Genomic DNA, 12,351 nt, shown 5'->3' on the forward strand with positions numbered 1-12,351 from the left:
GAATGGCGACATGTACCACTTGTATAACTTTCTATTTGAAATACAGTGCATTTGCGGTGATGATGAATATGTTTGCTTTATTAGGTTTTTATTTGCACCACAACTTCTTTAATTCAACCAACTATATAACAATATAGTCAGATTGTATTTTCTAAACTCAAATATTGGTGGCTAGAATCTCTAATATGTCTTACATTTTAATTTGCCAAATAGTTCCATTTCTAGCACAAATGAGGCATTAACATAGCTCAGCAATTAATATATAATAAAGATGTAATATATAGTGTAATACGTTATACAGATGTATTGCCTTAATTAATCTAAAGCAAATATACATCTGAACATCAGATCCATGTTTCCCGTGAGCATTTCACATAATGGGAAGGAAAGCCAACGTTAAACTGTCTATTAAACGTGGAGAATCACTCGATTTTGCCAGAATACTTCCTTTTTAAAAAGTGCAGAGAAGAAAATGAAACATTGTAGCCAACAAGTCACATTTTACAGTATCAAAGACATTTGGAATACCGTAACTACTAACAATAGTATTTAAAAGGAAATCTTGTGTTTCCTCACTCGATGTCAAAGGCCATGATTTCTGCAATATGGATAGAGTCACATTTCTCTTAAACCATTTTTATGATACGATCTTTGCAAGTAGAGGTTTCAAAGAAGTCCGCCCATCTTTTCTTTGTTATTTTACACACGCATGTATTGTTAAATTTGGCAGGTGAGTCCAGGCGATAGATGCCACGGTCTCTCTGAAGTATCCAAGCATGCCTTGGCTAAGGGCACTAAGTCATTTCCACTGTGCGGGTTTGGAGAGAACTCTGGCTTTGGTTTCACTCCCGGTAATCACTGAATCACTTTCCTGATGCAATGCCCATCTCTGGAGCCAAGACTTATGTTTGTGGTTAATACTAGTCTACCCGGAGTGCTTCAAAACATATGACTGGCTTCATCCTCTGCTTTTATTGACATTGTTACAATTACAAATCCATTATTGACTCTACTTTAGAACTTTTTGGTGCATAATTGGTAATTATTGTCAAATGTTATCGTGGAAACAGGCAGGTTGATATTGAGAATGGGCTCTGTAGTTCATGGTGAATGCTACTCAAATAGGAACCCTAAAGAGGGAATTTGTTGGGGACTATTTTCAGCAAAAACTAGGCTACAGCGCCATCGTAATGAAGCAACATGTCACTAAAGTGTAACGTCTGGCTCATGCATGTGTTTTCAATTCATTTTTGGAAAGCAAAGGATGTCTGTGGCTCTGATAATTACGCTAACGTTACAGGCTTTAGTTACACAGACAATTCTTGTTGGCAGGTACATTATTTAGTCTTTTTATGAGTTTTGTTGACAATAACAAGTATACAGAATATCACCAGCCTTACCTTTTAACTATGTTGGATATAACTGTAGTGAAACTGTAACATAACAGTACTATTTAATTAACTGCACCCAACCATACTGGACAGCCTTATAGTGCCTATGGTTTTCATCATCCCTATGATGCCACGTTAGCTCCACAGGTTGTTTTATCTTGACATTACTGAAATGATACTGCACTCTGTAGCTTTGCACTATTGCTCTGGCTAGACACACACGGTCAAACAGTGAGTAACTCGTCTTATTGTTTGGAAACCACGCAAGAGCACACAAATCACCGTTCTGGTTTACCGTCAGTAATGAATCACGGAGGATGAAAAAGGCTTCACAACACAACGTGTGTGCAATCGCGTGCGTTCGTGTACACGCAAAAGGGGTGCGTTTTGTTTCGCAAAGAGTCTCGTCACGCCCACCATCAGACTGACCAGCTCAAGGAGGGGGGTTACAAATAAGAGCGAGATAACGTCGAGGAAAGACACACATATTCCCCTCTGAGCTGGAGATTCATTGAAAACACAGTTTAGTCAAAGAACACAGCGGCAGTCATGGCTCAAGGTAAGTTGTACCCTCACTACTTTTATTTTTAAGAAGACCTGATAAGTGGAAACTATTTGCCATTTAATAGCCTAATATAGTTGGGTAGTAGCTTGCTAAATTGTTGATTCAAGTGGCATCATTTGTAGAGTTATGTATTTACTTCAAATGTCAATTTCCCAAGCATCTTTGTGTTGATGATTTTTCCCAGCATTCCCTTCTATGGTTGTTTATGTTAATGCTACTTTTCATGCAACTCACTCTATATTTTGATGCTGTGTACAGTTTTTATATTCACTAACTGAGGAGTTAATGACCAGGGAGGGCAAACTTTCACTAAGTCTAGGACATTGTTGCCACTAAGCATGCTGTAGGCTTCATGTGTTAGAATAACAAAGGTGACCAATGTGAAGTTGTCACAGCCGGCACATATCATCACCCAGTATTAACTGGTTTCAAAGCAGCAGCAGTAACTCTGTCAAGCACACGCTCATCAGAGATCTGAAGACCGATGCATCTGAAAAATGTTTCACCCCCATGTTTGAGCAGAGGATTGTTGTCCTGGGACCCTTATAATAGCAGCTGAAAGCAGCTAGAGTCAACTGCTGCTCTCTTTACAGACGCACACACCACCCTACAAATAGTTCACTTTTATGCCCTTGTAAAAACATTCAAAACTTTTCAAACAAGATTTTAACCTGCAGGTGTGCTCAGCATCACTGCTAAAGGTTGAACTGTGTCTTTGACCTGTGTATGCAAAATGTATAGCATGCCAAAAATATTGGAGGAGGAGTTGTACATTCTATGAAGGAAAAGGTAAAAACTTGTATATAATCTGTATTTAACAGAAACCTCGTGAACAGGAACAGGCTAGTCTGAAGCCATAAAATAAATGATTTTGCCATTTGCTATATTTAACTTCATAGTCACAGGATTTTAGTAAGATGTCTATTGGAGCAGTTACACACAAATACAAATATGAGCAAAACTCACACTGCAGGTTTGCAGGTAGGTATGTGTCAATGTCACCTGTTTCCATCTGTTGGAAGCTTACAAAGCATTAGGTTGAAATTGAAAGTGTATGTGATGGAGCTCTGAAGTCAGCATGGGTGTTACCTGCAAGACTGAAAACTCCTTTCACCTCTGATGGGAGCATGTTTATTTTTCCAGGATTAAAACAGTGTTTACTGTACCAGTGACTTCGCAGTTGACACCAGCTAGATCTTGTTTTAATGTCCTTATTAGGCTTATGCCGGCCTCAGTGCTGCTTGCTGAGACACTACCTATGTGTGTGGTGGTGTGGGTCATGGATGGTAAAGTGGGATTGAAGCGTGGTCGTGTACATTATGTAAAGGTTAGTGAAGAGGGCAGGATGAAGGCTGTGGAATCTGTGCTACTTTGAGTTATTTTACCTTACAGATTAAACTGCAATAAAATGTAATTATTCTGGCTTTACACAACACATGAACCCCATCTGCTTCACCTTCAATGACACATACTGTTGCACTGTGGTTTCACAATTAAGGTTCTCTCATAGACATAAAAAGGCCCCCAAAGCATGACATCAGTTTCCCAGTGCACCATTAGTCTGTTTCTGAAGGTTTCGGGTTTTCAGACATCATGTATATGTTATTAATCTTTTTTCACATTCTTTAAGCTGAGAAACTGTTTTATTGGACGCTCTTGCCATGAGGTGCAACGTACTGTAACATTTTTCTCTCTTCATGAAAAAGCAATGAAAAGAAATCGGAAATTCTTGGACCCAAGTGAGATATTTATTTTCTTCCAATAAACGGTTAAAAAAGAACAGTGCTCCAATGCAATGCTGTTACTTATTTGATATTTGCGAGAGTATAGAGTATTCACAGGCTAAGCAGCAAAGCCCTCATAATACTCTGACTACAATCTCCAGCTGTTCCAGAATTGGTAGCGTTATCATCCTTAAGGCATTTACCCTAATCAGTTACACTAACATGTCTTCAATTAGGAAGTGAACTCATGTCAAGATCAGTAAAACATCAGAGCGTTGAGAAACACTGAGGAATGATGGATTTCATGTAAAACAGCTGGAAGTCTATGCAAGTCTAGTCTAGCCTTGACACTACTACCACATGGTGGTCTCTAGGGCTTTTCTTAACACCAAGGAATAATAAATGGGGAGAGGTTAACCTCCTGACTCGTCATGGAGCGGGAGGACCATGGAGACATTATATAGAGGGACCTTTTTCTACAAACAGGAAATCAAAGGGTGGGATTCTCTTAGTCGCAAGGTGCCCTGGAGAGAAGGAGTGGTTATGTGTTTGCACAGGGAGTGATTCTGTTCTGTGTTTACCTCTTGTTAAATCCATTCAGAAAGCCCTAACTAAATTGTCTTACCATAAATGGCTGTCAATGTCCTGCAGTTTTGTTCCAAAGTCCTTTACAAACATTTGACCTTTCACTTTTGTTTTTTAATCACTCAGGAAAATAAAATTATTATAAAAATCAGCGTGTATCTAGAAAAGCAGTACAACATATACAAGATACTTTCATTGCCACAACATCAAAACATTCAGACTCAGAGTTAACCACAGTTAATTCACCAGATGTCTGCCATAAAAAAGTTATTTGTAATTGTTGGGCCTTGTATATTCTTTTAAATATTCCTTGTCTTATACACAGCTATACGTTTTACAACTTGCACTTCATCAACAGTATGGCAGTAAGGCATATAAAATATTCTATAAACATATACACTATCGTCCTATTGAATTAAATGAGTTCCAAGAATAGTGCTCAAAGAGAGTTAAAAGTAAATGTTTATGTTCTATATATTTTAATGAACATAAAGTCAAGTCTGTTGTAGAAAACTAAAATAATACTTAGTAACACAAGTGTTTACATGTGTTTCTTATGTGTTGCTAAAAGGATAGTAAGTTGAACACTCAGTCCTTAAAGGTTCAATGTGTAAGATATGCCAGAATTTTAACTTAAAACACTAAAACAATGAACTAACATTATTCAGAATGTGAAGAGGTAATTGTGTTAACGTTATGTCAAAGACGTCTACGTGTTGTGTTGTCCGTCCAGTCTTGTAATACCACCTGTTCCTCTAGAGGCGATAGTGAGTCACTGTAGCGCCAGTCTGCCCTCAACACCAGTGCCCCAGTAAACACAGATGATCAGCTGCACGTGAAGATTATAAAACAGCTGTGTTTTTTGATCGGCTCTCAGAGTTTCAGCAGTTTCGATTTTTGGTATTCTTGTCCACTGACACATTACACAGGAGTAAATGAAATGTACAATATAAAGAATAAATTAGAATACAATACATGTGCAAAACTGCTACAACTAAAATATAAACATCAGAGATTGTATGGTCCCAGTTTAGAAGGTGAAGTACTGCCCACTCTTTCTTTGGAGCAGGTGGCTCAGAATTACACACTGAACCTTTAAGATGATGATTGTTCTCCATTGTACATTTCAGAGATATATAATATTAAACACTTTTTTATTGGGTTAGGCCATATGTTAAGTCTTTTTAAATGCCCTCTCTTCTTTTAAGATCTGGACATTGATCGCTGGAACCTGGAGTGCGAGTTCAACAACACCGACCATCGCACTGAGCTCAACGGTGTAGATCGTCTGATCGTGAGGAGAGGCCAGCTGTTCACAATCAGCCTGTACCTTAGCTCCGGAAAGTTCCAACCGGGAGTCAGCTCTCTTGACTGCGTCGCAGAGACAGGTGCTACTCCTTCTTTACCTTTTTACTTTTACATATTTCTTAACCTCATACACATATACTTTTAAGTCAATATTTTTTACATGTTATTTAAGTTTCTGTTGGTATTTCTATCATTTTCACTGCGTAAAAACATTTAGAAAAGTGCAGTAAATGACCAAAACCTTCACTTTCCTCTCATTCTGGACATTAGGGTCACATTGGATGTGTGTTTCTGCAGACATTATTTTCTTTGCTACCTATTGTGATTTCAAACATGAGAGGAAAGGAGCAGTAACGTTGGTGGAAAGGAAAAGGAAGTCATTTTCCCTTGTTCAGTTTTCAGTGACACTGCTACTTGCTTTTACAATGAGCACACTTACAGTAACTGTAAGATGTTCTGTTGGTTTTTCTGTTATTGCTCTGTGGTTGTTAATAGACTTAGCTGTTATTGTTGGGAACCTCAATAAACACTGAAAGTCTCTTCTCCTCAGTTCATATTTGGATAAACTCCTCATGTACTGTAGAGTAGGATAAGTCAGCTGCTACATGCCATTAAATCCAAAACAGGAAATATAGCTTGCCAACAGGAAAGCATGTGTGAAATCATAGATAACATGATCAACTTTATGTTAAGTCAAGTATGTTTTAATGGATTGAACCTTAATCCCACCCAGCGAGAAGGAAGTGACCTGCGGTTGTTGCTCTACCGGGTGGAAGATGTGAAGGAATTGACTGTTTTGAATGAAGGGAACACAGATGATTTCAAGTTTTTGTAATTTACCAGAATCCAAAACTGGACTGAGGTCACACAAGGGAGACTTTAGTCGCAAATAATGTTATATGGTCATAATGAGATGCCATTATTCACTGTCCAAGCATGGAATGAGATTCCAGAGATGTCTGAACTAAATTTAGGCAGCGTTGGGAAAACAGGGAAAATGTACCCTGAGAGTTTCCATTCCCCAGACACAAAATGATTCCCACATGTTTGATTTTAGGGCTTTAACAATGTTCTCTGTCACATGCAGGTCCTCAACCCTCTGAGCAGTATGGCACCAGGGCCTCCTTTGGTCTGTCTGCCAACATTGACACTTCCCGCTGGAGCGCCGCGGTCATCAGTCCCCCTGGGGACATGGTGGCCCTGTCCATCTGCGCCGCCCCTGATGCACCTATAGGCCGCTACACCCTGACCCTGGGGCAAACGGGGCGGATTGAGTTCATCCTGCTCTTTAACCCCTGGTGCCCAGGTGGGTAAACAGACCACACGTCAAGCTGTCGTGTGGTGGATCTTGTGTTGCGATCTTCGGTTTCATGTTTCATTCTAGAGTGGGCTTACGACAGGGGCTAATCAGGAGTACTGCTGCAGAGGTTATAAAGGGAAATGGTAGTAGTAGTTAATATTGAACGGACACAAATGAGAGTTATATTGATATTCTCATCTAGCTCTTAGCAAGAGAGACACAATCTGCCTTCAAGTTAAGTAGAAGTTTCAAGTTTTACGATACATATGTTATATGTTATGATACTAAACCTGTGATGTTCCACTTCGGACATGCATTACGACATTGTACTATGTGTGATGTCTCTTGGCAACAGGAGATGCAGTATATATGGACAATGAGCAGAGTGTGGCAGAGTATGTCTTATCTCAGGATGGAATCATCTTCCGAGGCAGCTACAAACATCCCATCTCTACTCCCTGGAACTTTGGCCAGGTACCAACTTCAACACTGACGCTGTCAGCCTCACTTCATTCTACAAGCACAGTCCACCAGAAGTGCCAACATCGTGCAAGAGTGGCGAAGGAATTTTAATTCTGCTTATTCTGAGTTACATAACTGCAAACCGGCATTAATTCCTGAACATTTGACACCGTGTTTGGGTGATATATTTATATCTGACAGTGGACAGTTGGAGTCTGATAAAGTGAGAGGCGTGTTATCATGAAAGCCTTTTCTTTGATATGTGATATACAGTTTGTTTAGCCTGGCATTAGCGGTGCATTACTTGCGCAGCTATTGAGCTGCTTTACATGGCAGAGTTAAACATCTAATTTGTTTGCACCTGTTTTTGTTGTTTCGAAATGGACATGTCTAATCTCTCCCGGATTGTTTTTCCACCCCTAGACTTGTGTCAGTGACAAACAACTAATCAGTAATACTTATTTCTTTCTGTACAGTTTGAAAGTGGAATCCTGGACATCTGTCTGAGGATTTTGGATATGAATCCTAAATGTCTGAAAAATCCTGGCAAAGACTGCTCAGGGAGGAGAAATCCCATCTATGTTTCCAGAGTGCTTAGTGCCATGGTATTCATTTCCTCCTTCCACTTTTCTGTTTTTATTTGCATAGATAGATGTATGTGTGTGTGATACCAATGATGTCATGTTAAACTAAACCTTAAAAAAGCTTGGATTTCATATGTAAAACAAAGTCCCTTTGTTTGTTAGGTGAATTGTAATGACGACAAAGGGGTGTTGCTGGGAAAATGGACAAATGACTATGAAGGAGGCGTCAGCCCCATGTTCTGGAAGGGCAGTGTGGAGATTCTGCACAACTGGGACACACAAGCCTGTCAGCCTGTTCGCTACGGACAGTGCTGGGTGTTTGCTGCAGTTGCCTGCTCAAGTAAGATAGGACGCAGTGGAGCTTTGTGGTCTATCACTGGAAAACACACTTCAATCACTCAAACAGACACAACATATGTAAACACAAAGTTACAATATACATTTTGCTCCTCTCGCTTAGTATCACAATACTCATGTAAGTTGCTGTTATACCCTGTTAGTTTCCAGAGCCCTGGGCATCCCCTGCAGAGTCGTCACCAACTACCTGTCAGCCCACGACAACAACGGCGACCTGGTGATTGAACGCTACATCAACGAAAATGGTGAACTCATTCAGTCTAGAGAAATGATCTGGTAAGAACACATTTAATGTATCTAACTGTAGTTGGAGGCAGGGTCGTGTAAGTAGGGCTGTAACTAACTGAACATTGATTTATCTGCAGTTATTTTCTACATTAATCGATTAATTGTTGAGTCCATAAAATGTCAGAAAATAGGAAAAAATGTTCGTCCCAGTTTCTCAAAGTCCGAGGTAATGTCTTATTTTGTCAGTGCAAAGATGTTCACTTTAATATGAAATAAAACAGGGAAAAGAAGGACATCTCCATATTTCAGAGGCTGAAAACATTTTCTGCAATTTTTGCATGAAAAATTACGATTAATCGATTGTCAAAATAGTTGCCTGATTATTTTTCTGTCGTTTGAAAAATTAATTAGTCGACTAATCTTTGCAGCTCTAGTATTAGGATACAATTCAAGGAGAGATATTTGTTTGAAATTAGGAGATTGTCAGGACTACTGCGAACCATTTCAAAGTGAAAGTAAGACGTTTGAGATTTTAATATCTGTGCTTTAAACAGAAGCACTTCCCAATACTGTAGTTTGGAAAACCCCAGATTCGATTATTGGCTAAGATTTGACCATACAGCTTGCATTGGAATTATTTTCCTACAAGCCATGACAGTAGAGATGTACACAGTAGAGGTTTAGTTGTGACCTAAATGAAGTCCACAGGTTTACTGCAGTCGTGGTAATGACATAAGAACAAGTCCAGTTATGAGAAGACGTCTTTACTTAAAGTGCCAAAACAGAAAGTGTTTCAAGTGTAGAAATCCAGCTGATGGTGTGTATTGTATCCGTAGGAATTATCACTGCTGGGTGGAGAGCTGGATGACGCGGCCTGACTTTAAATCTGATTTTAAAGGCTGGCAGGCCAGTGACCCGACACCTCAGGAGAAAAGTGAAGGTAACGACCACGCTGCATCAATGAAAACATGAGGCCATTTTTGATGGAGGCAAATCCTCACCAAGGTGGATCTTTGTTTCTGCTTTTTCCATTAGGAGTGTACTGCTGCGGCCCCATCCCTGTCAGGGCCATCAAGGAGGGCGACCTCACGTTCAAGTACGATGCCCCGTTTGTCTTTGCTGAGGTCAACGCTGATGTCACCACCATCATGAAAAAAAAAGACGGCACCACATCGAAAGTCACTAGCACTACAGTGGTGGGACAGAAAATCAGCACAAAGAGTGTGGGCAGTGACAGCAGAGAGGACATCACTCATCTCTACAAGTACCCCGAAGGTAGAGGGAGATAAACCTAAACATCACTAGATTTAGTCCTTACCGTAAATGTTTTTACAGGACACCATAAAGCATGACCTTAACTATATTACAGGCCTCCTCTGCATACCAGCAGGTCACAACGAGGTCACTTGCTGCGTAAATTATTACATTCCCTGTCAGTATTTGTGTTACTCTTAATGTACATAAGTTGTTGAAGAAGGTCAGGTTCATATAGGGGCAATTTGTCATCTTCAATATATAGAAATCGTCGTTCAGTTTGTGATTTTGTTGCTTCCAGGCTCAGATGAAGAGCGTGAGGCTTTCAAGAAGGCTAACCACCAAAACAAGCTGCTCCAGCAGCAGCAAAATCAAGGCCTACACCTCACCATCAAAGTCACATCAGACATGAGGAAGGGCTGCGACTTCGACGTGTTCGCTGTGGTCACAAACAACACGCAAAGCGAGAAGAAGTGCCGCCTGGTGTTTGGATCCTGCGCTGTGTCCTACAACGGGTATCTGGGAAAGAATTGTGGTTTTAAAGATCTGCTCAATGTCGAGCTCTCACCAGGAGCAGGTGAGCCGATGTTGTGTTTTTCATGTGAATGCTTTATACACTCGACTTTTTACTATGAGTATTGAATATATTGTATGTGTCCTTCTAGAGAGGAGAGTCCCGCTAAGGCTGAACTACTCTAAGTACGGTGGCCCACTCACTGAGGACAACTTGATCCGTCTGGCAGCTCTGTTGATGGACTACTCCTCTAGAGAGGCAACGCTGGCAGTGAGGAACATTGTGCTGGAGAATCCTGAAATCAAAGTCAGAGTGAGTATGATGTCCTGCAACTAGAGATATAGATGTGGGACAACTTGTCACTAACAATTCCAGAAAAATGACATATATAATGTCCAATTAATGTCAAAACAAGCCCTGAAAATTGATTAGAAATGTGAAAATGAATCACTAAAACGTCAGTTACAGTATTGGAACAACAACACATGTTCCCTCAGTATAAACAAAGGTTGGCCCAAGCACAACTATATTCTACTAACTGTGAGACTTTGAATAACTAACACTTGGATGTGGCTCTGCAGATCCTGGGTGAGCCCAAGGAGAATCGGAAGCTGGCTGCAGAGATCACCCTCAAAAACCCTCTGCCAGAGCCGCTGGAGAACTGCTGCTTCAGCATCGCAGGGGCCAACCTCACCGCGGGACAAGTCATCTCTGAGAGGTACTCAGACAGACTGTCATAAATTAGAAACTGTAGCACAACTTCTTCTCTGTAGACGTGCATGCTGTCAATTATTTAAAAAGGTTTTCTCCATGTGAAAAGACGCAGAGCAACACATTAGCTCACCGGGCAAACTCATTCTGCCTTTTTCACAATGACAGCATTTTGGCCTTTTAAAACTCATCTTATTTTGTGTAATGGAAATGTTTCTTCCCCGTTTGACTTCCAAACTCTTAGATATGTGTTGTTTTGTTTTATGACTTGTTGGCTGGTTTTGGTGCAGCCTCCAGATGTCTGGCTGCATGTGCCCCAGTCAGGACTGTAGCCGACTGGTTTAGTAGAACGGACACAAGATTTAGGCAGAAGGCAATAGTATACTAGTGAGGTGGCTTGTTATTGCTCAGCAATGATCGTTCTATGATTTTATTTGTATTCTGTGAAATCATTCAGGGATTAAAGAAGGGAGTAGACACTGAATACTTTAATTCTGACTGCATGAATTATGAATTATGCTTTTTCACAGTCAGTGCTATTGTTTATCCAAAGCTTCAGTGTGTTAAAAAGAAGAGGAAGTAGACTGTTATTAAAGCATACTTCTTTTTTTATAACCTTTAGTGCTGAGTTTATAAACGGCATCGTCTCCAAAAATCGTCTCCATAAATAGTAAAAACTGTCATGAGTCCTATATCAGCGGTAATTGATCGTATAAACATTTATTCATGATTAATCCCTCCCTCTAGTGTGTGTCACAAACGTAATATCTAAATATTTACATTACAGGCTGGGCTCTTCAGTGGGACCTGGGGAAGATGCCAAGGTGAAAATCTATTTCACTCCCACCCACTCTGGGATGAGAAAGCTGGTGGTCGACTTCGACAGCAACAAGTTGTGTCACGTTAAGGGTTACAGAAACGTCATTATTGCAAAATAAAGCCGTTCGACCTTTACAGTCCATCAGACGGCAGAACTGCTACGCTTTTGTCAGAACTGTTAACTGTTTAGCCATCTAAAGAGAATCACATGCACCTTTTTTTGCAGTGTTTGAACATTAAAATACTTTTCTATTCAAATGGTTTAGAATCTCACTGTATAGTCCTTATTGCTTCATGTATCTTTTGATTTAGAGCATAGATATTTTAATGTGAATGCTTTGTACTCATAATGCAATCTGCACATGCAAAACTTTTAACATAATATGTACTGTGATCTGAAGGGATGATTAGTATTTCACGTACTATGCTATTTTTATACATGCTCAGTGCTACAATAAAAACGTTGTTACTCACATAAATGCAATGTGAAGTTTTTTTATTTACACTTGGATCGACCTCCACATTCCACCATACATATGGCTATATTAA

The 12,351-nt window shown here is 40.0% G+C and overlaps 1 protein-coding gene across 1 annotated transcript; it reads left to right on the top strand.

Moving 5' to 3' along the window:
• Positions 1–1,815: 1,815 nt before the first annotated feature.
• tgm2b (transglutaminase 2b) lies at positions 1,816–12,281 on the top strand. The gene is made up of 13 exons (XM_029432161.1): positions 1,816–1,950; positions 5,474–5,653; positions 6,661–6,879; positions 7,229–7,347; positions 7,812–7,940; positions 8,082–8,259; positions 8,420–8,552; positions 9,341–9,444; positions 9,540–9,779; positions 10,060–10,335; positions 10,424–10,584; positions 10,854–10,990; positions 11,771–12,281. Exons 1-13 carry the CDS (start codon positions 1,941–1,943, stop codon positions 11,919–11,921), a joined length of 2,037 nt encoding a protein of 678 aa, XP_029288021.1. The 5' UTR covers positions 1,816–1,940; the 3' UTR covers positions 11,922–12,281.
• Positions 12,282–12,351: the final 70 nt, after the last annotated feature.

The sequence above is a fragment of the Cottoperca gobio genome, chromosome 5 (genome assembly GCF_900634415.1).
Source record: "Cottoperca gobio chromosome 5, fCotGob3.1, whole genome shotgun sequence".
Lineage (NCBI taxonomy): Eukaryota > Metazoa > Chordata > Actinopteri > Perciformes > Bovichtidae > Cottoperca > Cottoperca gobio.

What these genes read in the sequence shown, in the direction of transcription:
- tgm2b (XM_029432161.1), top strand. An exon ending in CTTTAACCCCTGGTGCCCAG is followed by an intron (nt 6,880 to 7,228) that starts GTGGGTAAACAG and finishes TCTTGGCAACAG; the next exon opens with GAGATGCAGTATATATGGAC. An exon ending in CGAGCTCTCACCAGGAGCAG is followed by an intron (nt 10,336 to 10,423) that starts GTGAGCCGATGT and finishes GTGTCCTTCTAG; the next exon opens with AGAGGAGAGTCCCGCTAAGG.